We start from the raw sequence: 27,451 nt of genomic DNA, 5'->3' as shown, positions 1-27,451 counted from the left end.
AAAACCACCAGACGGTATTGTAGATATTGTAGTCCAGTGGTGCTTCTTTTCAAAGTAGAAGGTCAAAGTTCAAGTCCTCAAAGGGGCATGTGGGCGGGCGAGTTTCTTGCCAGCGGAAAAATTATATGTATATACATAAAGGAAAGGCCTCAATCTCTGAGGACCTGGCCGGACCAAACAAGGTCAGAGCACACTCTTGCAGTGTGAAGAAATGATGACAGCTTTCATGAGAACCACTGTAAATGAAACTGATAACCAGTTGAACAAAATTCAATTTACCTATTCTTGAGATGTAATTCATCTAAACAAACTTATTATGTAAAAAGATCATACAGGAATTATTCATGGGCTGAATGTCTTATCATAATCTACTCAAGTCCAATACATGGGTACATAAGAAACAGAAGGGGGAATAGCAGTCTAATACCTACAAGCATAGGTGAAGAACAAACAAGTCCTGAATCCCAGCTGGAAACACCCAGTCACCACCGACTTACAGCATACTGTCTGTCCTAGCTGGCAGGCGGCGGAAGAAGTTGATGGGCACTGATGGCAACCGATAGCGGAATCTGGGATGCCTCATCATATAAATCCCTGCCAAAGCTGCCACCACCTGGAATGGTGTCACATACAACACTATGGCCGCTATGAGGCAGAATATCACAAAGATGGCTGTAGCACGCGGGTCTCGCCAGCTTAGCAGTGACTGGAAACGCTCTCCTTGAGTTGCGATATCTCCCACAACAGTCTGAATCCTACCAGCCACGCTTCTCAGCCGATCATACCTCATTCTCACTAGCTCTGGACTTCGGCTTGTTGGAAATGTGTCAAACTCCTCGTCAAGCTCATCAGGGTGCACAGCCTCAGCTTGCGAGATCTTTGTGTTCATGTGGGGAGGGTACCTTGGCCGGTACCGAAAGTTCCAAATTCCAATTAGAAACATGTAAAGGAAAACTGTGGGCAAAATCAGTTCTGGGAAGCAAACAAGCATGACAAACAGCACATGAACAAGCACGGTAGTGATGGGGTTCTTCCACATGCAAATATCCCCAAACCATTTCCCAACAGCAAATAGTCCCGAGAAAACAGTCATTAGCCGGAAGAAATTTGCCTTGCTACGGCGCATGCTCCAAAGGTGTGAGTCCACATCAGACATGTATTCTACCACCTCCTTCCGAAGTGGGGGTTCTGCTCGACCTAGCCGTGCAGCCACTATGTTAACAGCTTGGTGGCGTAGCATGTCAAGCTGCATAACAGTGAATGGCCTTACGTAGTGCATTTTGGGTAACAGTGGACGAGAGTATATATGGAGCATGTTCACAAAAGATGTGCATGAAAATCGTATAGCCAAATGCACCTCCCCCATTTTCTTAACTCCAGTTGGGTGAAGAACCAGCAATGGATAGGAGTGTGTATAAACACGGCCTGTTTCCAGCGTCGAAATACGAATTCGAACCTTCCCAATCTTAAGGTCCTTGCTACCCTTTTCCCCAAGCTGACTGTTGTCGAAAACACCAACAGTGAGAACTGTTGCAGGGTCGAAAACCTCCCAAGTATACTGCTCGTTGTACTTTGGGCACAGATTGTCAACAATGGTTCGAGTTCGGACCCATTTATGACCATACTTTGCTACACAGTATGTATCTGATGTGCCCTTTCCATCTCGTGTTTTCATAGGGTGGAGTCCTACAGCATTTAGAATGCCTAGTTCCAAAACCCCAATTGATGGCTTCCAAAGTTGTTTTGCTGTGGGGCGAAGATCACTACTATAGTGAGTCGACTCATCAAGAACATGGTAGCCTCCATCTAGACAGACTCGGAGATGGAGCCTCATAGAGAACTTCTCTTTCTTCAGCTGATCCACATCCACAACAACCGGCTTTTCCAGGTTAAACCAACGAGAATGAATTATCCGATCATCAGCACGCTTCTCTACAATGCTCAACGGAATGATGACCCTCCCAATAATCTCATCTTTGCCGGGACCCACACGATCTTCAACTGTAAGGATGAGATGATCTTCGAAGGGTTCAGCAGCAATGAACAAGAGATCTTCATTCCAGAGGGGGTTCAGTGTCCGAGCCTGAACTGTCCTTGTCTTCATCACTTGGTTTCCAATATGTGCCTTTACATATACATCAGGGAAACGGTTCTTCTCCGAGGGAATCAAGTCCTGTGCCTCAACAACGTTAACACGTACGTACCATAATCGTGGTGCGTGATAGACCTTTGAACGTATTAGTGTTGATGCAGCTCCCGAACTGTCAACAGGTGTAGCAGCATCAGAATGCCATGCATCAGGAAAAGCCTCATCTGCTTGGGTGCCAATCCAAACTGCTAGCATCAGCTCACCCTTTATTTTCTCTCCCTTCTTGTCCCCAAGCCGGTACCACTCTGGAGCTAGTGGACTATCCGGTGGAACCCGCATGGGAACCTCACTGAGGTCAAACCTTACAGTGCCAACATAGTCATCCTTGAGCAAATCCTTGTCCTTAACCACAACTTCTAGTACAGATGCTTGCATCCGCTCCCTTGAGAAGGCAAACACCACATTCCACATCGGATTCTGCTGTTTCTCTAAATGTTTTGTAACTCCTTTATAATTTCCAATTTTCACTTCAACATATGGATCAAGACTCCCTGTAACATCCATTGCAGGAAGATCACGAGCCTTAACAACTCTTACAAAGAGGAAGTGCATCTGTTCAACAAGATCATAAGTGTAAGCAGCCTTGTCAGTACGAATGACACGACCCCCTACAACTCGTCCCCCGCCAAGGAATGGGCTCGTCTCTTTAAGGGCATAATCAACAGGTTGTGCTGATGATGCTGAGTACATACGAACAAGCTTTGGAGGCTGAGGTTCAGCTTTCATCTCATCAGCCCCATACTTTGTTACTTGATGGGGCACTGCAACAACAGGAGAATGTTGCTGCTGTTGGGGATGATTAGGGTTTGGGAGATGATGGAAGGTGTGCCTTGACTCGGTTTTGACGTTTGAAAAAGTGCTTGGAGCCTGATTTAGAACTGATTGGGTGTGAGCCTGAGTGTCCTCAGCTGCAGGAAGTGGGTTAGAGGATTTTATTGATGGATCATCAGTAATATAAACTTTAAGACCGAGCTCTCCTCTTACACGTGAGAAGATCCCACGTTTTTCCAGAGGGTAGTGCAAGACAACCGCATCCGAGTAGGGAACAAATGAAGTCCCATTCAGGCAAACCTTTCCAAGGAAGGACCTGGAATGGGTGGCTTTGATATTATTGTAGATGTAACCATCAAGAGTGAGATTGTGGAGGTTGGAAGGGTCAGATATGTTGAAATAGAAGCTCTCATCCCAAACAGGGTTGAGATCCTTCTCCTTGATAGTGGTGCGAAACTTCTGGCCATCAAAATGGAGCTCCACAAAAGCACTGGAGGAACCCTGCCCATCTTTAGGCAGAAGGTTGTGAGCGCTGACCACATCCACCCCAAGCTTAAGGTTGCTCAATGTCATGGTGGTTCTTACTTGGAGTTGTCGGAAGAAATGTGATGTCTGGAGAGAGAGAGATAATTATAGCTACCTGAGAAGCAGGGGAAATTTCTTAGTTTTCATTATTGTTAAAAACTGCACTGCTATGTATAGATTGATAATTTAGAAGAAAGAATTTGTACAAGCGGTATGACTGTGAGAGGAAAAAAGAAACATAGAACAGAATATGTGACGTGTGGGGAAAATAGTACAATTATCAAAAGAGAAACAGTTAATGAAAATCAAAGAAATGTCAATACACAAAACTGAATGCTTGGCTGTGCAATTGACCGTATGTACCGAAGGCTGTAAAGTTATATCTTCAAAACTCTAACCATGTAAAACTTATCAGTCACACGATTATTGATTACATAGAGCAGCCAAGCATATTTCGAATCAAATGTTAGTAGACAGCAACAATATTATCTGCTTTTTACCATTATAAAGTTCAAAAATATAACAAACCATACATATGGAGAAGATTTAATAAACACAATTTACTAGGATAGGTAGCACTGTGAACAGTATAATTAGGAAAGGGACACAAAATTAAGCGTATTTAGATGTATATCTAGGTATACCCACATGCTATACTAAAGCGCCAACTATATATATACATATATATTTTTTAGCACCCAACTATATTAACTACATGCTTAAGCTTCTAAGAAACAGCTAAAAGAATCCAGTTACATATGCATTGTGCAAAGACATTTTACAGATTTTTTAGCACAACCACTATCGTGCCCAGGATATTTTGAAAGATTGTTCACCCAAAAAAGCATTTTAGAGTCAAATTGAGGTTTGAACAATTTAAAATTGAGTCATAGAGATGAGCAATTGATGTGTTATTTTAGTTATCGAGGTGATATAGATCAGTAGAAAAGCATGACTATATGATAAATCCTAATATATTTTACATTGCATAAATAATATCATCAAATAACATGAAGGTTTTTTCCCTGAATAATAACATGATAATCTTAACATATCATTCTCAGCAACATTTCTTGATTACACCATAATTACATTATATATATAATCAAATTTACTTTGAAAACGAAGTAGAGAAATGTCATCTTCTTTGAACAACATGTCATCTGCTAAAGTCAAAAACCATTTGATTCATGTTAGATGCAATGTCAGTGTAAAGTGATTTTCAATTCTCTGAATGACCTAGGCAAGATATTCGGCCGGACCTCCTAGAATGCAAAACATATGCTTTCATTTGTTAGATATAAATCAATTATTTATAACTAGGAAAAAGTAATTATTATTTATTTGTTACTACTTAAAACAAGAGCTGAAACTGAAACATCGAAGAAAAGTAATAAACAGTCATTCCAAGGATCCAAGAACAACTTTGTAGAATATTTGCAGGCAGAAAAGGGTGACTGGGAAACCAAAATACATTTTGCAACAGGAAAGCTGATTCATGTTTGCTCTCATTACACTGGACAGATGCATCTGTTTGTTCTAGACAAAGCAAGGAAATCTACTTTTTTTCCCAAATCTTTCAGAAAATTGTTCACACATATCACAAGATGTGGCATAACATAGCAATTGGCCACCTTATTTGCCACCTTTTTACCACTTATGAAATCAAATTCTTTTAGGAAATGTTTTCTGATGAAACAAACTAGATGATACAATACATTGAGGAAATTTCAGAAATCAAAATAAAAAATATTGGCATGAACATAACTATTGGGATACCATGCATGCCTTGCACATTTGAGCATAAACTTAATGGGATTCAAACATCTAAGGCTAAGCATGAAGGTAGCCATCTTCAATAAATGTACCTCAGAAGTCCAAGATCCAGTCTCAGCAAGCTTGATTCAGATAACCTTTTATGGTTCAACTCAAACCACAAGAAGATAATATTTCTAGAGATCCGACATTAAATCCGCATAGGAAAAACAGCCATATCAAAGATTAGTAAACCATTATAATTTTCAATATTATAAAAGCTAGAGGATTTGAAAGCACGGAAATGGTCTTAATATCAAAAGCAGTCTTTCATGTCTTTGCAAGAACTAAAAAAAAAAAAATTACCGCAGACAATAAAATTAATCAAAGCACTGTTAGTTGAATGTAGAAGATACCCAAGCATGAGTAATTCCCCAAGAAGATAGATCTACAACAGAAACTAGTTTTTCTCATGTAATGTCAGTTCAAGCTCAGTTCCAATTTTGTTAAATGGGATTTATAATAGCAACTACTGAAACCCAGTGATAAATATATTATGGCCTTCAATAAAGACAAGAAAAAATTCTTAAATAAAGAATCAGTAAATTAAATACTCACCTGTCAATTGCAGACCCAGAGAAAAGAGACTGTCAGAGCCCATAAAATTTTCTATCTTTTTTATTTATCCTATTGGGCTTCTCTATCAACCAATATTACATAATTTGTTGAAAAATAGCAGCAAAAATCTTAATTGATAATATTAAAGTAAAGCCTTGAAACAATTAAATCATACCCACTAGTTGAGATTCAGAAAGCAAACAGGTCAACTCTTTTTTCAGAAGCATGTGATAGTCTACCTCGTGTAAAGATCTAAACACATAATTTAAGAGTTTTTATAGATATAAAAAAATTTAAAATATAAAAATAAAAAATAAAGCACACACAACAAACATGCTTGAAGCTAAAGTCCCTTAAATGTCGGTAAACACACATGAACTTCACTGGCAGCTGATTCCACTGAATATTCACCACAAAAAAGTCCCAAACAATGTCAATTGATCTCATGGAGAAAGATCATAAAACAAAATTACAAAAAGAAAATCCATAAATAAGCCTTTAATCTGAAAAGGAAAAACACTAACTTTATGATATTTTTATTATTATTTATTATTATTATTTTTTTTTTTTATTGAATAAATCTACCCAATAAAACATGAAATTTCAACAGATTTACAGATTTATATATTTTTTTTTTAAGAAAATGATAGGCAGATTTTGTTTAAATTTGATATTTAATACAAGCACAAAAAATAGGGAAAACAATATATACATAATGTTATATATCACAAGAACAGATCTTCATCTGTGAAATTAATGAACCAAAAATGCAAAATTTACATTACAAATTAATGAACAAGTTAAAGATTGCAACTTGGAAAGCGAAAAAGATATATAATGCTAAAAATTAAACGAAAAAGTGAAATAGAAAATGCTAGCTCTTAAAGCAACTGCTCAAACGGTACTTGTACTTCAACAGATTTGCTTACTAGAAATTTAATTATTTAAGAAAAAAAAAAAAAACGACTACCTGTTTTTGAGCTTAAATCTTCGTATTTCCACCATTATCGAGAGAAGGAAAGCTCGCAATCGATCTCATCTTCGTATGCCTTCTGACGAAGAAATCATCAAATTCTGACACAGATGAGAGAGAGAGAGAGAGAGAGAGGGCGCGTGAAGCCACGAGAGATAGAGAGAGAGAATGCAACCACGAAAATGCGTTTAGAGACGGTTCTTGTGTTGCGTATTACTCTGTGTGCGCGCAACCGTGCATACGTACACAGTTATACATAGTCCGTGTAAATTAGTGTGTGTGTATATAGAGAGAGAGAGAGAAGTAGAGTGAGAGAGTGTGGATTTGATAAACGTGCCATTACATGTACATTACTGTCTGCGGTTTAGGGATCAAAACGAGGTCTTTTTGAGCTCTGCCTAACTCCGCTCTCGGTTTTCGTTTCACGGCCAGCCAATAGATATGTTAAGGTGAGAGCAACCACCCCTTTGTTAACATGAACTCTCTCCTTCACTTTGGTTCTTATGTCATGCAACAAAAATTATGTCTAAATTACTTAAAATAAAAAATCATATGAGTTAGTCAAACTCAAACATAAAATTTTAGTTTGAAATATATATATATACACACACACACACATATTAGTTTGATTGAGCTATATGATCTATACTAACTAAATTTTGATATAAAGTTCTGCCAATGTGATTGTTGTACTTAGGGAACAAGACAAAAAATATGTTCAGGGGTTTAATAAAATAAAATAAAAAATTAAGTGCATGACAATTTTAAAAAATTATAGATACAAAAATATAATTTCTTTAAAGTTGAGGGGCACATATCCCAACGTTAACTGGCGGGTTAGAAGAGATCAAAGCTAAAACTTCATCATCAATTTTTTTTTTTTTTTTAATATATAATTGGTAAAACAATTGAAAAATCAGTCTCTAATGATATAAATACGGAAAAGCTACTTCACCCAACAAAGGAAATTGAACAGTTGTGATGTTAAAAGAGTGTGATGATGACAATTCACAACATATATCCTCTTGGTCCCACTTAATAATAGGACCATTAAGTGTTTTCGACATATTAACCTTTTTGCTCTCCCTGTTAAACCGACCATCCTCGTAACTGAAAGCTTTCTTTATGAAGTTGATATTAAAGGGCTGATTATGATTGGTGGACCATCTTTTCTTGTATTACGACAAATTGTAGGATCGATACCCGGTGAGTCAATTCAATTCAAAATTTTGAATTAAAAAAATATTTTATAATAGTATTTAATATATTTTAAAGAAATTCTAACAATAATTTGATTAAATTTATTCACATGTCAAATGATTTAATAATTTCTTAATTATTTCTATTAAATTCTAACAAGTTTTTCTTGCGTCAAACAAATTTGACTTGGTTTCGATTTTCACTATCATGAATAGATAAAAGATTAGTGTGGTTTAAACTATATTTTCAGTGCACTTGTTATTACATATTTTCTTAACAAATTCAATCCTCAACGTTTCACTGAAAAGGATGACTAATATAAATTGAACTAATGTTTGTTGATAATTTTTTTATTTTTTCAAATAAAGTTTTTTTGTCCCCCTTTTTACCAACCCCTTTTTCGGCCTTTTCAATAAGATCTTATTCTATTATTGTCCTCTTTACAACATTGTAATATTATCCCATTTTGAAACATACTCTTGAGTCTTGATTTCTTTTCTTGAATACAATGTGATAAATTGAAACTTCGTATCTTTGTGGATAGGAGCTTGTGACCAAAGGGTTAGATGCATAAAAATATTGGAGGGTGAAACCATGATTGATCAATTACACTGGCATTTCTTTAGATTTGAATAAATTATACATGCTAAGTCGTTTAATATTAAATAATTTGACTTTCTTACCGATTTGATGCATGTGTTCAACACCATCACCTAGTATTGATAAAAAATAAATAAATAAATAAATTATTATTTTTCTCTTATATAAAAATTAGGACATTATTGACTTTTTATACTTAAAAGTCACAAACGAATTAATACTGTTTGTGATTTGTCCAAACATCAAGGCCCTATATCTCTCTCTCAATGCTTTTTTTTAAAAAAAGATATACGATTTTTCATAAATTATGAAAGTATTTTATTTCATTTTTTATACTCCATAATAGTTTATATTTAAAAATAATAATAATAAACTATTTGAAACGTCATTTAATTGATTGTGTTACAACACTTTTCTTTGAAAACAAAATTTAAAAAGGTCGATTTCCAAGAAACCCTCCTTAATAATTACACGAGGTGGGGTTCTGATTTAATAGTGTTAGTATTAGTAGTATGATCTTACGGATAAATGAAATCTAAGGGTGGTATATTTTTAAATTTTGTTTTCACAATTTTTATTCGTACCTGTTTTTTTAGCTTACATAGTTGAATTATTGATTTGCATTACCTTATATAATAGGGACACACGTGGATCTATTTAGTTTATCAACCTAATCCAATTCAATCTAAACAAGGAAGGCTCTGCATATTTTGTGACTTTATGGCACGATTTAGGTGTTATTTAATTATTCAATTTGGCATTTAATTCTGAATGAATTAAGTATTTAATTATTCAATTTAGCATTTAATTCTAAATGGATTAAGTGTTTATCCAATAATGTCTTCAAATTTTTATATTTTTCTTCATCATCCTTCCCCTAGCAGATCCTCTTTTGAGCTAAAAACCATTTACTACTGAAAAGCTTCATCAATGGCGACCAAACGAAGCTTCATCTAGATTAGAGAGAGAAAGAGAGGAAAGAGAAACCTGTAGAGAGAGAAAGAGAGGAAAGATAAATCTGTGGGGAGAGAAAGACAATGAAGAAAAAAATTAAAATTTGAAGGTATTATCAAAATTTTACATTTATAATATTTTATATTTTTTTATAATAAATTAATAAGTAAGAAATAAATTAATAGTTGTATCTTTGGTCGGGAATTAATCTTCAGTGGTCCAAAAATGTTGTCAAGAAAATAATATGTAACGTGAAGGCTGAGTTGCTCCAAAAAGTAATTCCAGAAATATTATACAAAAATGGTATAATTTATGAATTTTTTTTGGTTCTCTTTTGCCGTTTTTAAGATCAAGAGACACGGCGAGTTGCCTCGTGATTAGGAGTAGGGGATGGGTTGGACACGTGGCCATATTTACTGCATATTAAAGGATGCATGAAGGGTATCAATCATGTGGGGACCACACTGCCATTCAACTAAGAATTTTATTACTTCTATGCAACAGCATTTTAATTCCCCAATATCATACTACATTACATTGACAACACTTCGTACAACACACCACGTTGATGATGATGCAATATGATGTTATACACTTGTGCAACGCATTTGCACACAACATTCATGAAGTTAGTCACAGTTTTCAATAAGAATAAGTTTTGGGCAAATTACACAAACCATTCAAGAGATTTTTATATTACGTATGTAAATAGAAATTATAGTACTACAAAAAAAAATAATAATATAAATTTATATTTTTAACTTTAAAATTAAAGTATTTATTTTTAATTAAAAAAATAAAAGATAATGTATATCGGGAAGTTTCATTTTTACCTCTGGTACACCACATCACTTTCCTACCACATCACTCCTCTTTTCTTTCTTTAAACACATCAATCGAATCATGCGTTTCCAAGGAGACAAAGAAGTTGGGACGACACTGAGCCAAGTCATCGGAAAATCATCCATGTTTCCTCCCATCATTGTCAGTGCAACCTCCTACACTACCACCACCACCCGCAACCTCCCATCATTATCAATGCAACCTCCTACACTACCACCACCACCACCACCCGCAACGTCATTATTAACCAAATATGTTTTTACTTTCCATAAATTAATTGAAATGGGCTCAATCAAACACACATATACTGCATCAGCCACACATACTACAGCATACACAGAGGGAATAGGATAAAAGATATAAAGAGAGAAAATCTAGAAGAAAATCACCTACCCACCATCGGGAACGTACTGCATCAGGACATCGATGGCGGCGAAGTCACTGGGGAAATTTAAGAAAAGCTAATCAACGGGTCATCCCAATGATGGAAATTCCAAGACGACCTTCAAAACAAAACACCCGTAGATCTGTTTCCTTTATGATTTTCATTTTAAAGAGTGACCGATGGCTATGATTTGAGATTTTCATGGGTTCGATTGGGTTTTTCGTGGGTTCATGTAATACCCCGTATTTTATTAAAGAGTTTAGTTTATTTGAATTAATTAATGTGTAGATTTCTTTACCATTGAGTTCATTTAATGGTGCATGTATTATTATTAATAATTTTATTTGTTGATTATGTTTAATTAAGCATTATTAGTTAATTAAAGTATTATATTTGTGTTATAAAGTTTTACGATGATATAATGTATTCTTATGTAATAATAATAATTATTATTATAATAGTTTAATAATAATAATAATAATAATAATAATATAATAATAATAATAATTATTATTATTATAATAATAATAGTATTAAATCATAATTCATGATGAAATTAGAGATTAGGATAGGATTTCATTAATGTTTATGGGTAAGACTTGAAGCCATATGGTTGGGAATGTGGTTAGTTAAATGCAAAATTAGATATTTGTAATATTTATATTATATAAATTGTATATAAATTAGCTAGCCTACCTTAGAAGGAATGGAAGGGAGTTAGAAAAAGTTATAACTTTTAGTGAGCCATTGTAAAAGTGTGGAAAGGAAGAGAGAGAAAGAAAGGAGCTTGGACCGGTGTAGGAGAAATTTACCCGACTATGCGCAACCGGCGGATTTATTTTAAATCCAAAAAAGCAAGTTATTATCTACTTTTCCCCTTTGAATTAATAAATTAATTGCTTAGTTTATTTTTATGCATAGAGACCAGGTTAGGAGGTTAATAAATTATTAATTTTAGTTTATTAAATTAATGAAATTTTAATTATATAGGACGGTATATATTTATTTAATATCCTATGAAATTAATAATGGCTGAAAATAATTAAATAAGGCTTTAGGGATTTTTCTAGAATTTTCTAGATTTTTCCGGGGCTTTTCTGCAATTTCCGGCGACCTTCTGGCGAGTTTTCTGGTCGCCGGCAATGGGGGAGACGACCGGAGTGATCCGGTGTGTTGCGGCGTACTGCAGGTTGGTGTGCGCGCACATCCTGGCCATTGGGAGTGTTAGATTGATCCGGTGTATCGCTGTCCATGTTAGCGCGATACACCCGGATCAATAACCGTTGGATTAGGTGTAAGATGATAGATGGATCCGGTGTAGCGCGCCTGCAGCAAAGCACATGCAACCAACGAATCAGGATCCGCCACGTCTGCAGGAGCCTTCAACGCGCGCGTGGAAGTGCGTGCGCGCACGTGGCTGATGCCAGAGGCGCGTGTGCGCACGTGAGAGAGTGGAAAACATAGGGCTGCGCGTGGGGAAGCTTAGGGCGGCGCGTGGGGGCGCGTGAAGGGCCCTGTCAGCTGCTGGAAATTACCAGAATACCCCTAGGGCCTGTTTTGTAAATTCCAGAACCTTAAACTTGGATTTTTAGGTACTGTGTTGGTATTTACGGGTTTAACGAGCCACGAAATTATTATTTTAATACCCGTTACTTATTCTTATGGCCGATTGATCTTTTCTAAGCATTTATTGGCTCGTTTATAGTACGGATATTAATGTGATTTATTTAACGACATTGTTAAATATAAATAGTGTTATTATCTTATTAAATGGTATCAAACATTACTGTTAAATTAAATAATGCCATGGTTTTAGTCATAAAAATTATCCATGATATCTTATGGGATGTTTATACTGTTAAATAATATATAAACCATGATTATTATGTTGTGTGCATTTCAGGAAATAAATGGACTGTTTAATTATGTCGCATTTATATTATATGGATGTGTTGCCATATAGAACCATGTGAGCTGGCTAATAAGTTTAGACTAATTTATACCTTATGCATTCGTTGCTATAGACAGATGTGTGGCTGTCGGGGTATGTGGTTTAATATTATTGGCATATGTTGCCTAATTGACATGCTTAGTATATTTAGTAATATTATTGGCATGTGTTGCCTAATTTATATGCTCAGTATATTCATCAGTACTTTGAGAGGTGTTATCACTGTGTAGTTCGTTATAGTCTGTGTTGTCAGTACCGTGCACCATGTATAATAGCTGATTTTCCGGGTAGGGAAAAGCGACACTTAACCACCTAGTGTGAGTCTAAGTGATTACCGTCTATTCTGGTTGAGGTCATATTATACATTGGGTAGTTCCCTTAGGATGTATACAGATATAGTACTCGTCCGATTCATAATGATTAATTTATTTGATTCTCTGATTTGGGTCATAGTAGAGAGGACTTGCTCGTAGAGTTGACCCACCATTGTTGTTATTTCAGGATACGGTCAGTACCCGTTCCAAGGTTAAGGTTAGCAGTGTGGGACCACCATCCGAACTCATCTACTCTTACGATCCAGTTCAGGGTAGAGGTTTTATGTATTACTTCAGTTTCAGTTTTTATTTACTTTTGACGTTGAACCCTCAGGGTTATAGTTAGGGATCCTTGACATAAGGATTTCCAAGTTTTAATGGAGTACTGTATTAAATAAAGGATGGATGGATGTTGTATTATTTAGTGTTCCTTTCCTGTCTAAATTCTTTTATTATTATCATTTTGTATTCCATGCTTGTATATTGCCAAATGTTTTTGATATCCCTCGTTTTTCGTGTATAAGCCTGATCAACTTATGCGTGGAGAATGTTGGGGGTGTTACAGTTCAATTAGGATTGTTTGTGGGTTTGAGTGGGTGGTAATGATGGTGGTGGGGTGGCGTTGCGGCAGACAAGCTCTTTGTGGCGATGAGGGGTTTTTTGCTATTGGGTCTTACGATTATTGGATTAGATTTGGTGAGATGGGTTAGGGATTTTTGCTTGTTGTAGATGTTGAATGGGTGGTTTTATTTTTTATGATAGTGATGGTGGTTGTGACGTCAAGGTTGCGGTGGTGAGTGGAGAAAGAAAGAAAGAAGGGGTGGGCGGCGGGTGGTGGCAGTGGCAGTGGCAGTGGCAGCAGGTGGTGGTGCGATTGCTGTTAAATAGTGGGTTTGGGTTGTCATAGATTAAGGGCGGATGGCAGAAATGGGCCGATTGGGGAACTGCGGCAATGCACGGCGAGACAGATCCGACTTTGGCGACGGCAGCTTGTGCACACCGAGGTGGATATGGGCTGGCTGTGACAGCGATGGGCTGGTTGCGGCTTCGGCTGCGAGCTCGAGGATGATGGAGGCGAGCTCAGCTTTGATGGGCTCGGCCATGGAGGATGTCAGCTGTGATGGAGGCGACGGCAAGCTCTGATAGAATGAGCTTGGTTGTGACTGATGGAGGCTGTGATGGAGGCGGCGGTGAGTGAGGTTAAGCTCGGACGGTGGAAAGCTGTGTGGTGATGGCGGTGACGAACTGGCGAGCTTGGAACAGAGGACTCGAGTCACTTGGTTGTGATGAGGTCGGAATGATTTGTGGCTTGTGGTTGGATTTGGGTCTGTGATTGGTTTTGTTGCAGATACTTTTGTGGTTTTTATAATTTGGTCTCTGACGGTTGTGATGGAGTCTTAAGGGTAAAATCGTAACTTTAACCATACACAAAAAAATTTAGATTTTTTCATTAAACAAATAATTTAACTCTAAGGACAAAAATGTAAATTCATATCAATCCACTAACCACAAACAATTAATTTACGCATTTATGTTATATTGTGGCCATCTTCTATCTACATGTACAAGTTGAAAACCTAAGGAGTCCTTTGTGTAATTTGCCCATAATTTTTTTTTTGGGAGAGTGGGAGTAATACGGTACACTACATTAAACATGTTCATGTTGTGTTTTAAAATATGACACTAATTTTATTTTTAAATTTTAAATTTAAGTTTTTATTTTGGTGTTCACAAATATAGCATAATATTGATGATGGTGAATTTTAAAAGTGACAGTATCCTATTTTTTTAATACTTTTATTGCATTCGTGTGAGTTTTACTTGAGAAGTGAATTTCGTTGTGCTTTAAAAGTGTTTAAAACGAGTTTTCATTATATTTATGTCGCGTTGAGCCAAAATATATATATTCAAGTTTTCAGATACTTCGAGTTGTGTCAAATATGTCTGAAACGAGTTTTCTTTGTTTTTATTGAACTATATATTTATTTTTGTTATATATATATGCACACTTGTGTGGGGTCCACGAATTTATTAAGTCATCCATGTAATCATAAGTTTTGAGGCTCGCAAAGAAATATGGCTTTGGAGGCTTATAAGAGAAGATACCAAAATGGCGTACATGGGAAGCTACACTGTGAGCCTATATAAGGCATTGAATGTCTACTATTTTCAGATATAAAAATTGAAGCTTTCATTCTCTCTGTGTCTCTATTTCGTTCTCTCTCTCTCCATCTCTCTGTGTAAAAGTTTTGTTTATTTCTATAATAATTATTATTCTATATATATATATATACACACACACATATATTTATTATACATTATCAGCACGAGCTCCATCCATCTTAGATTTGAAGAAAAAGTTCTCTCTCCCTCTTTCTATCCCAACTATATATCTATTTTGTAATATTAGTTTTGATAGATTGTTGGGTTAGTTTGCTTTATTAAAGAAAATAGTATTTCTGATTTTAAAGGGTAAGAAAATTGTAATTATAGATTATTGTTTATAAAATAAATTTGTTCACTTAAATAATATATGTGTTTACACTATGGTCGGTTCTATCACCTTTATTATTTACTGATCCACTAATTATGGTCAGTCTTACCACCTTTATTATTTAATATTTTATGGCTGGTTTTACCGCCTTTATTGTTTCATAATTTATTTACTATGGCTGGATTTACCATCTTTGTTATTTAAATAATTTATATTATGTTATTATTTCATTCAATGCCATTTTATTTATATACTATGCTAAATTATATTTTTATATTGTTGTCATATCTAGTTATTCTGAAAATGTCAAATCTGACAAAGTTGGAATTCGTGGCTCTGGATATTTCTGGCAAAAATTATTTATCATGGATTCTGGATGCTCAGATCCATTTGAATGCCATGGGCCTTGGAGACACAATTAAAGAAAACAATGATGCATCATTGCAAGATAAAGCAAATGCCATGATTTTCCTCCGGCACCATATTAGTGAGGAACTGAAAACTGAATACCTCACTGAAAGAGATCCACTTTATTTGTGGAATAATTTGAAAGAAATATATGATCATCAAAAAACAGTCATCCTCTCGAAGGCCAGGGCTGATTGGCTGCAACTGAGGTTGCAAGATTTTAAAACTGTGGCTGAATATAACTCTGCTCTATTCAAAATCAGCTCTGTATTGAAATTATGTGGTGATACTGTTACTGATGAACTTTTGCTAGAAAAAACATTCACCACATTTCAAGCCTCGAATGTACTCTTGCAACAACAATATCGAGAGCGTAGATTTAAAAAATATGCAGAGCTGATATCATGTTTGCTTGTGGCAGAGCAAAATAATGAGCTTTTGTTAACAAACCACCAGTCCTGTCCAACTGGACGCGGACGCGGACGTGGTCGTGGTGGTAGAAATGAATATGGTCGTGGCAAAAAAAACTACCACAATAATGAATATGGTCGTGGTAGAAATCATTTTTATTATCGTGAAGGATATCAATCCTCACATTTTCGCAATCAAAGATCCACACCATATCCTCAAAGGAGAGATCATTATGAAATGAAACAGGGAAAATGGAAGGATGTGGCTCAACCTTCCAAGGCACACGAGAATACTTGTTATCGGTATGGTATGACAGGGCATTGGCAAAGTATTTGTCGTACACCTAAGCATCTGGCTGAACTTTACCAAGCCTTGATGAAAGAAAAGGGAAAACAAAATGAAATGAATTTCCTTGATCATGATGAGTCAGTTGACACCACAAATCTGGAAATAAATTTCATGAATCATGATGAGCCAGTTAACATCACAAATCTGGATGTATCAGATTTTTTTGAGGACCGTGATAAAAGGATAAACTTCCTGATTGGTGATGGAAATATCCACACAAATTAATCTTATTTTCTTTTCATATTCTGTCTACTATGTTTTTATTTTCCTTTTATTAAAGTTTTTATCCTCTAGTTTGTATTAAAGTTTATTTTGTTATAAAAGTTTCTTTTCTGATAAAGAAATTTACATGAATAGGAATAGATCTGACTAGTTCCAATATAAACGGAGAAGACATATGTCTTGCAGATAGTGGAACAACATATACAATCCTTCGAGATTAAAAATATTTTTCCTACTTAATTCTGTCAGACACCAGTGTCAGTACCATATCAGGTCCTACCGACTTTATTGAAGGCTCTGGACGAGTCAACATCATTTTACCACATGAAACAAGATTACAAATCAATGATGCCTTATATTCTACAAGATCTCGGAGAAATCTGTTGAGTTTTAAAGCCTTGCGTCGTAATGGATATCATATTGAGACCGCAAATGAAAGAAATGTGGAATATCTCTACATTACTTCCATTACCTCAGGCAAGAAGCTGATATTAGAAAAACTCCCTATTTTCTCTTCTGGGTTATACTATACAACCATTAGAACAATTGAGTCAAATGCTGTGATCCATAAAAAATCTTGTGACCTAAAACTTTTTATCCATAAAAAATCTTGTGAACCAAAACTTTTTATGCTTTGGCATGATCGACTTGGTCACCCAGGGAGTACAATGATGCGTCGAATTATTGAAAATTCACATGGTCATCCGCTAAAGGATCAAAAAATCATCTTACCAAATAATCATCTATGCACCGCTAACTCAAAGTTAGTAAATTATCAGACCATCCCCTTCAAAAGTCATTGTTGAGTCTCCCCCATTTTTGCAATGAATTCACGGGGATATATGTGGGCCAATTCATCCACCCTGTGGACCATTTCGCTATTTTATGGTCTTAATTGATGCCTCAACAAGATGGTCACATGTTTGTCTGCTTTCTACTCGTAATGTTGCATTTGCTAAATTTCTTGCTCAAATCTTCAAATTACGGGCACACTTTCCTGATTACCCAATTAAGACAATCCGTCTTGATAATGCCGCTGAATTTTCTTCTCAAGCTTTTGATGATTATTGCATGTCAGTTGGAATTAATGTTGAACACCCTGTTGCACACATTCATACTCAAAATGGTATGACCAAATCTTTTATTAAAATACTTCAATTAATTGGTCGTCTTTTGCTTATGCTAACAAAATTACCTGTCTCTGCCTGGGGTCATACCATATTGCATGCTACATCATTAGTTCGTATACGACCAACTGCTTATCATAAGTACTCACCATTGCAACTTGTTTTTGGTCAACAACCAAATATCTCCCACATACGAGTTTTTGGTTGTGCTGTATATGTTCTAATTGCATCACCCCAACGCACTAAAATGGGTCTTTAACGTAGACTTGGAATTTATGTTGGTTTTGATTCTCCATCTATGATTAGATATCTTGAACCCCTGACAGGTGATGTCTTTAAAGCACGATTTGCTGACTGTCATTTTGATGAGACTGTTTTCCCACCATTAGAGGGAGAATAGGCACAGCAGCAACGTGATTTTACTTGGAATGCCCTGGAATTGTCTCATTTTGATCCTCGTACAAACCAATGTGAACGAGAAGTTCAGAGAATCATTCACTTGCAAAATGTTGCAAATCAATTACCTGATGCATTTACTGATACAAAGAAAGTGATAAAATCACATATACCAGCTACAAATGTGTCAGCACGAATTACTGTCCCTGAGGGACCTTTTGTCAGTAATGTAGCAAATGCATCTAAAACACGCCTGAAGCGTGGTAGACCAGTTGGCGCAAAAGATACCGCTCCTCGTAAGAGGAAATCACAAAGAAAAGCGGGCACTCTTGAAGAGGCCACAAAAGGAGCAACAGATATTATTGATTAATTTGAAACAATAGCCCTTGATAAGGTAGTGCTCTTGATGAGTTTCAGGTACCTAAACATGATGAAATAATATATATTGATGAGGTAAAGGCAACAGATGATGATGTGACCCTTGATGAGGCACATGCCCTTGATGAGGCAAAGGTACCTAAAAATGATGAGATCTCATTAAATTATGAAACGAGATGGAATAGAAATGAAGTTGTTGTCGACAACATATTCTCATATCTCGTTGTTCTTGATATTGATAATGAGGATCCGGAACCTCAAAACGTCGAAGAATGTTGACAAAGAAATGATTGGCCAAAATGGAAAGAAGCAATACAAGCAGAGCTAAATTCATTAGCTAAACGTGAAGTATTTGGACCAATAGTCCAAACACTTGAGGGTGTTAATCCTGTTGGGTACAAATGTGTGTTTGTACGAAAAAGTAATGAGAAAAATGAAATTGTGAGATACAAAACTCGACTAGTAGCTCAAGGTTTCTCACAGAGACCTGGTATTGAGTATAAGGAAACATACTCTCCTGTGATTGATGCACCTACTTTTAGATTCATAATACATTTGGCAGTCACAGAAAGATTGCATATGCATCTAATGGACGTGATTACAACATATTTATATGGATCACTAGATAGTGATATTTATATGAAAATTCCAGAAGGATTTAAAGTGTCTGAAACAAAACCACGTAATATGTACTCGATAAAATTACAACGATCCTTGTATGGATTGAAGCAATCTGAACGAATGTGGTATAATCGCCTTAGCGATTACTTACTCAAAGAAGGGTATGTAAACAGTCATATTTGTCCATGCATTTTTATTAACAAATCAGAATCTGGTTTTGTTATTGTTGCAGCATATGTTGATGATTTGAATCTTGTGGGAACATTAGATGAGATCGAAAAGACAGCCACTTATTTAAAGAAAGAATTCGAAATGAAAGATCTCGGAAAGACGAAATTCTGCCTTGAGTTGCAGGTTGAACATTTTTCGAGCGGTATTCTCATCCATCAATCAACATATATAGAAAAGATTCTGAAACGTTTTCATATGGATAAAGCCTATCCATTGAGCTCTCCAATGGTTGTCCGATCACTTGACATCAAGAAAGATCATTTTCGTCCTCGAGAGGATGATGAAGAACTCCTTGGTTCTGAAGTGCCCTATCTCAGTGCAATTGGTGCTCTTTTGTATCTTGCAAATTGCACAAGACCTGACATAATTTTTTCAGTCAATTTATTAGCAAGGTACAGTTCTGCACCAACTCGCAGACATTGGAATGGAATCAAACACATATTGCGATATTTTCGTGGTGCAACTGATATAGAATTATTTTATTCAAAAGCATCAAATTCTCAATTAAGTGGATATGCAGATGCCGGCTATCTCTCTGACCCACATAAAGCCTATTCACAAACAAGATATGTGTTTATTTGTGGCGGCACAGCTATATCATGGCGATCTATAAAACAGACAATGATTGCCACATTTTCAAATCATTCTGAGATACTCGCAATTCATGAGGCAAACAAGGAATGCTTTTGGTTGAGATCAATGATCCAACATATTCGAACAACATGTGGTCTCTCATCAATAAAAGAAAGCCCAACAGTATTATATGAAGATAATGCGGCATGCATTGCACAGATGAAGGAAGGGTATATTAAAAGTGACAGGAACAAGCACATCTCACCAAAATTCTTTTATACACATGAACTCTAGAAAAGGGGTGATATTAATATTCAGAAGATACGTTCATGTGAAAATCTAGCAGATCTATTCACTAAAACGCTTCCAACTACAACATTCAAGAAGTTGGTGCATAACATTGGAATGCGTCAACTAAAGGATCTTCAGGGTTGATCTAATGAGGGAGAGCAATTGATCGAAGAGGTATTGGCATACTGTACTCTTTTTCCTTCGTCCAGGTTTTGTCCCACTGGGTTTTCCTTAGCAAGGTTTTAACGAGGTATATTCTTAGTGTAGTTTTGTGGACCCCAAGAGGGAGTGTTATATATATATGCACACTTGTGTGGGGTCCACGAATTCATTAAGTCATCCATGTAATCATAAGTTTTGAGGCTTGCAAAGAAAGATGGCTTTGGAGGCTTATAAGAGAAGATACCAAAATGGCGTACATGGGAAGCTACACTGTGAGCCTATATAAGGCATTGAATGTCTACTATTTTCAGAAATAAAAATTGAAGCTTTCATTCTCTCTGTGTCTCTATTTCGTTCTCTCTCTCTCCATCTCTCTGTGTAAAAGTTTTGTTTATTTCTATAATAACTATTATTCTATATATATATATACACACACATATATTTATTATAATTTTACTATTTTCTGTATCTTTTTGTTCCACAAGAGTAAAAGTATTTTTCAACCAAAAAAAAAAAAACCAAATTTCTTCCAAATACTAACGAGCAATTAAAATGTACAGTGTGTGCTAGAGAGGATGGTATTATACTTGTATTATTATAAGCCGAATTAAAGGCAATTCAAATAATTTTTGTACACCAAAAAAATTCACAGGCCAAACATATGGGCTTGGACTGGGATTTCTAAATGTGATATGTTGGGTTGGGAAAACAGTGGATTAAAAACAGCATTGTCTCGTTGGGCCCAAATTATTTTTTTTCTTAAAGGAAGATTACCTTTCGAAATGAAAACTAATAAGCCACATAACTAAATACAAAGAAATACAAAAAAATCGACTAATAATTGATTTTTAATCTGTCAATTTAACATCACTCTTTTTCTTTTGCAAATAAATAAAAAAGATGTTATTCTAGCCCATGGTGGACTATTGTCATAGGATATGGGTCTCACCAGATAAACTAACTAAATTGTCATTCGGGTCAAATGGGAGGATTCCATTGTTGCGTGGAGAGATGGAGATGGAGAGAGAGAAGATGAGATAGGGAGAGAGAGACGTGAAGGGTTGAGTTCTTTGGAGTGGAGTCATCTTCTCTGTGTTTCTCGCCACAGTAAGTTATTTGAAACCCAATTATATCTCAGCTGTTCTAATTCTAATTCTTACCCTTTTTGCATCATTTGACGAATTCAAATAAGAAATAAAATTGTTCTTCTTTCTTATTGCTTCCTATTTCAATTCTAAATACACAAAGCTTGTGTGTTTGTGTGTGTGTGTGTGAGAAACCCATAGCAGTTATGATCACTCATCTCATTAGAAATGGCAGGTTTCACTAATCTGGACATATAAAGTGTTAATAGGGACGTCACCCAGTTCTTGGTTTATGTAGAGTAGGTCCTGGGTATGGAGGACTCGAGATAGACATTAATTTTATATTTCACAAAGTAGCTGCTATTAAGTTTGAACTCACACCAATGACACTGATGTTCAAGTTTCAAGTCTCTGAAGCAGACAATGACTCTCATACTGTTCATATCAAATTATTTTTAGAAGATATAAACTCCAATAATTACAAATCTACTCGATTTAGTATAATTGAATTAGGAAATAAGACTATATCAATTGTACAAGTTGGAATTTTCCTTTTCTACGCTGAAGTAAGAAATTTGTATGAACAAAACATCTCACCTGTGCTGCAACTTCAGAACCATTTATAGATTTTTTTTTTTATTTAAATTTTTTTTTCCAGCTCTAGGCCCACAAAGGAAATTGTAGCAAATGGAATTTTGGGACAATTCATTAAAGTGATAATGACTAATGAGCAAGTATGAGACATGCAGCAGGGGAATCGGGGATGTGTGATCCATAATTGAAAATGACTCAGAAATGCGTGAATGTTTCCTCAAATGGTCTATCAAATGTTGTTTAGGGTTTCTAGTAGACAAACCCTAACGGAGTTTTTCTTTTTCTTCCCATTAAGTAACATTAACTGAGTTATTCTTGGAAAGAAGCCTACAAATATACATGTATAGTGAATACTCATCCACTAGCTTATTGGTGCAGAAACCACTTGGTGGTGAGCTTCTTCATGTATGAAATGATATACTGATGTAGGTTAGATTGACCGGGTTACCACACCCCTATTATTGTTAAATGTGATATCGCGAGATAACTTGTAGTAGTTTACATGTAAAAATTAAATTAATAAATAACTTCAAGTAGTTTGTGTTTTAGCTATGGATTTGGTACTTGAACATATCCTAGATAATCTTTCTGTATCCAATCTGGTCACTTATTGTGAATCCTTATTTATTCATTAGCATGTTTTATTGCTCTAGAGTCAACAATGTTATAACAGTCTATGAAACTGCATTTTCTTCTCTATTTGTAATTTACACACTGTCACCCTCCCAGTTCCAGATATGTCTGCATTTTAATTTCATTTATGCTGTTGGAGGTGCACACAAAAATGAAAACACTCAATGATAAGAGCCATACATTAATTAGGTGAAGTTAACACTTTGAGACTTCTGCGACCGTGAAGAGAAGGGGGGGGGGGGGGGGGGGGGGCGATGTATTACCCTCTTTAGACCTGTAGAGCTAATGCAAAGATGTAGAGGAATGATCAGAATACAAAATGAAAATTAATAAAGAAAGAAAGAAACTTCTCACTAGTACAAATTGAGGAGATGACAGAAATTGTTACTGGACACAAAACCTAGTAAGTTTACTCAATTTTGTTGCTTCATCTTCTCTATAAGATATTTCCTTTTTCTTTCTAATGTTGAAATGTAGTTCTTTTAACCGATGGGACAAATTTCAACTTTATATGCTTCTGCATAAATGTTAATGTTGAATTTTTATTGGCTTTTACTTTGGGATATTTTAAAGTAGTTATTGGAGAGATTGAAGTTGTTGGATCTGTTCTCAAGGGTACCTACTCACTGTGAAACCAAGTATTTCTAGTTGGAGGTGCTAAGATGGATACAAAGACGAAAAGCCAAATAAGTGGTGAGAAGTATGCTGCTGATATTTTATCCATAAGAGAAGCGCAAGCACGCATTAAATCATTTATTCACAGAACTCCAGTCTTGTGCTCTGAAACTCTGAATTCTATTGCTGGAAGGAAGCTAGTTTTTAAATGCGAATGTTTTCAGAAAGGGTGAGAAGTCCGTTTCCAATATATTGTAGAAGATAGGAATTCCTTTTTCTTCCAAATGATAGTCAGTCTTACATCCATACCCTCTTTCTTGACACATATTGTTTTATGCCAAACCTAACAGCTATATTTGTTCCTATGGCTTATCAGTGGAGCTTTCAAATTCCGAGGTGCCTGCAATGCGATTTTTTCACTTGATGATGATCAGGCAGCTAGAGGGGTTGTAACTCACAGCAGGTTTGCTCTACGCTAATAAATACCTCATCTTTATTTTCATTGGCCGCCTTCTAATATTCCTGTCACATCCTCCAAAATTAGTGGGAACCATGCTGCAGCATTGTCTTTGGCTGCGAAACTACGCGGCATTCCAGCATATATTGTTGTACCAAAAAATGCTCCAAAATGCAAAGTTGAGAATGTCATGCGTTACGGTGGCCAGGTTATCTGGAGTGACGCCACTATGCAATCAAGAGAGGATACTGCTAACAAGGTTTTGCAAGAAACCGGTGCAGTTCTTGTTCATCCATATAATGATGGGCGGGTCATAAGGTACCATGAATTATATGTTTTCTTTTTCTGCACTTGAAGGAACTTTGACTTTTAAGCATTCTAGATTATCTTTGGATTTGTACTAAAAATTCTGTTCTACTTTGCCTTAATTGCATCACATTTGAGTTTTTCTTTCTAACCTTTATTTTTGATACTTAGTGGATAGATATTTAAAAAATAGAATTTGGAATAAATATTGTGTTGAATTATGGGCCTGTGTCGTTAGTCCTTAGAACATTCCTCAGATTAACCTGACCAGAATTGCTGAAAACAGTCTCCTGCCCATGTCATGACTTATGCCAATATACATGTGATTTGTTTTGAACCTTGAAACTTGTCTTGCTGTTAACCAAACAGCAGCCTGTCTAGACTCTGTGAAGTGTGAAATCAGCTTGATGAAATTAAAATTAAAAAAGAGATTCCGAAATATCTTTGTCATGTGGAGAGCCACATCAGCGAATAATGCCATTAATTCCAAAGAAAGAGGGGATTCTTGCATGGATGGATTACTGTTTCACCAGGAAATTTTATCATGGTGTGAGTTAAGCTAGTGTTGTATTACTGTAGTCTCAGGTGACTGGGAGAAAAAAGAAAACTTGTCATTGTGCTTTCAGTTTGCTGGGAAAAATGTCAGTTTAGTGTACAAAAAAGGATTAAAACTGGTTTAGATTTAAATTGGCTAAGTAGAAAGGTCTTCTTCATCCCACACTTGGCCCACATCTCACTGTCTGGGGAAATGCTTCTAAGATGTGTCATGTTAGTCTAGTGAGATTTATGTCTCTGATTTTGTTGATTTATTTAATTTGTCATTCTTACGTCCAAAGAACTTTTTCTTTGGGGGCGAGGTGTGCATGTGTGTTTGGGGGGTGGAGGGGAGAGTTATAACTGGATGAGGTGATATAGGGATCCAAATGGGGATGCTTGAGGTAAAAATGTCAAATAAAGTAGTCCGGGCGGGTGAACTTAGCTTGTTTTCCTATACTGATTTTTATTTTTATTTTTTAGTAACTCACACACACTTGCTCTGCCCCTATGAGGACTTGAACCCTCAATTTCCAGTTTCAGAGGTTGTTTAGAAAATTGACACTCAAAAATTAACCAAATGGACTAGCAAAATTGGAACACCTAAAATATCATATTTGCTGCTGATTCTCTTTCATTCCTGTAGTTTTCTCACTTCTGGAAAATAGAGAGACATTTTCTAGGCTTGACTCCTGTGTCAGGAATGCACCGAACATGCTGATTTTTCATTTAAGAAATTGCATTGCCATTGTCCTTCAAATCTACATGCCTTCTCAATTGAAACTCCAACATGTTTCACATTGAGAGGTATTTATGTGTGTAGAAAGTAAATAAAAAAGGAAAAACTCGTGGCATGAGTATGAATGCACTATGACAATGTTCAATTGTTTACACAGTGGGCAGGGTACCATATCACTGGAGCTTTTGGAGCAAGCCCCGCAAATAGACACTATAATAGTTCCTATAAGTGGTTTGTTTAATGACTTCTAAGTATCAATTTATCATTTCTATTCCTGCATCATCTTTATTGCTGATTTGATGAGTTTTCCATTTTTTTCTGGTAAAAAAAATTTAGGCGGAGGTTTGATATCTGGGGTTGTGTTGGCTGCCAAGTCTATCAACCCTGCTATTCGAGTTTTAGCTGCTGAACCAATGGGAGCAAATGATGCAGCTCAATCCAAAGCAGCCGGTAGGATTATAACATTGCCTGAGACCAACACCATCGCTGATGGACTTAGAGCTTTTCTTGGAGATTATACCTGGTAATGAAAAATTCTTGTTATAAAAATGATGTGTTGGAGAAATGTTTTCTGTTATTGCCTTATACCTCACATTCTAAGTTCTATTTGAGCAGGCCTATTGTACGGGATTTGGTTGATGACATCATCACAGTGGAGGATAAGGAGATAATAGAAGCCATGCGGCTCTGTTATGAAATTCTAAAGGTTGCTGTAGAGCCTAGTGGAGCGATTGGCCTTGCAGCTGTTCTATCCGTAGTTTCAGGAAAAATCCTGCTTGGAAGGGCTGCAACCACATAGGAATTGTACTTTCAGGGGGTAATGTTGATCTGCGTGTGCTTTGGGATTCCTTTAACAAATAAAAGTTATACCAAATTCTTGCCCAATTGTAGGATATTTCTTTCCCTTGGCAATGAAGCCGTTATTAATGAAATGAAGTTCTGAAAGCAGCCTGTTCTTAATTCCACATATTTTCTTCATCAGTATTAATTTGGCATTTTTCTTTTGCCTTTTCAGCACATGTAAACTCTATATATTTTCCTCATTTTCTAATTAGCTGTCGTATGAAACTGAAATCGGATTCCTTTTGGAATGCGCATTTTTAGCTTTAAGATAATTCATAGAGCTGAGCATACATTCAAGGTGAAATAATTATTCTGCCATGTGAATACCCATTTATAATCTTTATGCCGATTTGTAACTTGTAAGGGACAGAAGTAGGTTACTGAAGCACCACCCCAAAGGCACTTTGTCTTATGGCGCCTCTACCGCGGAAATCACATCTACCATAGAAGATGAACCTGAGGTCCTAAACTCACCCACTTAGGGGGGTCAGTGGTGGCAGATGTATTTTAGTCGGTGCTAAAATCTAACATAAGCATGCCTAACAGTGGCACAAAAAAAATCTCAGAAGCACTTCGCCTATTTTTTCATGCCTAGAACAGACATGAAGAGTAGTAGCAATTCTTGCTTAAAACACTTTCATTTGGGTAATGATTAAAGATCTGCACATATGGGTTTTCTGCTGCCATGTCCACAATCAGCAGTGGAGAACAATTGAAGTCGCTAAAAAATGTTTGCACCAAGTCACCAACAGTTCTAGAAAAGCTAAAAGACGACTCCTTTGAGAATGTTTTTACGAAAAAAAGCTCTATCTTAGCTTTAATAATCTCATCGTGCCTTGCAACCCTGCGCCATGGAGAGAATCAAACTAAACATAATAACCCACAATTGGGATTTAGGGAAACAATGATCACATCACTGCAACAACCGAACATAATAATCCACAG

General features: G+C 36.1%; 2 protein-coding genes across 2 annotated transcripts; one reads left to right on the top strand and one right to left on the bottom strand.

Annotated features, from left to right (window-relative positions):
- Nucleotides 1–259: 259 nt before the first annotated feature.
- LOC132307907 (multiple C2 domain and transmembrane region protein 7) lies at nucleotides 260–7,064 on the bottom strand. The gene is made up of 2 exons (XM_059805784.1): nucleotides 6,789–7,064; nucleotides 260–3,560 (listed from the first exon to the last, which is right to left on the bottom strand). Exon 2 carries the CDS (start codon nucleotides 3,491–3,493, stop codon nucleotides 494–496), a length of 3,000 nt encoding a protein of 999 aa, XP_059661767.1. The 5' UTR covers nucleotides 3,494–3,560; nucleotides 6,789–7,064; the 3' UTR covers nucleotides 260–493.
- Nucleotides 7,065–21,630: 14,566 nt separating this feature from the next.
- On the top strand, nucleotides 21,631–26,628 carry LOC132307906 (serine racemase). Its single transcript, XM_059805783.1, is given in 8 exon segments — nucleotides 21,631–21,807; nucleotides 23,589–23,856; nucleotides 24,004–24,090; nucleotides 24,172–24,402; nucleotides 25,821–25,894; nucleotides 26,000–26,186; nucleotides 26,279–26,415; nucleotides 26,418–26,628. Coding segments are annotated over 7 exon segments (1,005 nt in total). The 5' UTR covers nucleotides 21,631–21,807; nucleotides 23,589–23,674; the 3' UTR covers nucleotides 26,525–26,628.
- Nucleotides 26,629–27,451: the final 823 nt, after the last annotated feature.

The sequence above is a fragment of the Cornus florida genome, unplaced genomic scaffold, assembly GCF_030987335.1.
Source record: "Cornus florida cultivar Cherokee Brave unplaced genomic scaffold, ASM3098733v1 CherokeeBrave_3.0.0_Hap2_Chr05, whole genome shotgun sequence".
In the NCBI taxonomy this organism is placed as follows: domain Eukaryota; kingdom Viridiplantae; phylum Streptophyta; class Magnoliopsida; order Cornales; family Cornaceae; genus Cornus; species Cornus florida.
Note: the sequence above shows the minus strand (reverse complement) of the source record. Positions and strands in the feature narration are given on the sequence as shown.

Coding starts and splice junctions, on each gene's coding strand:
- LOC132307907 (XM_059805784.1), bottom strand. CDS start 3,493: ATGACATTGAGCAACCTTAAGCTTGGGGTGGATGTGGTCAGCGCTCAC.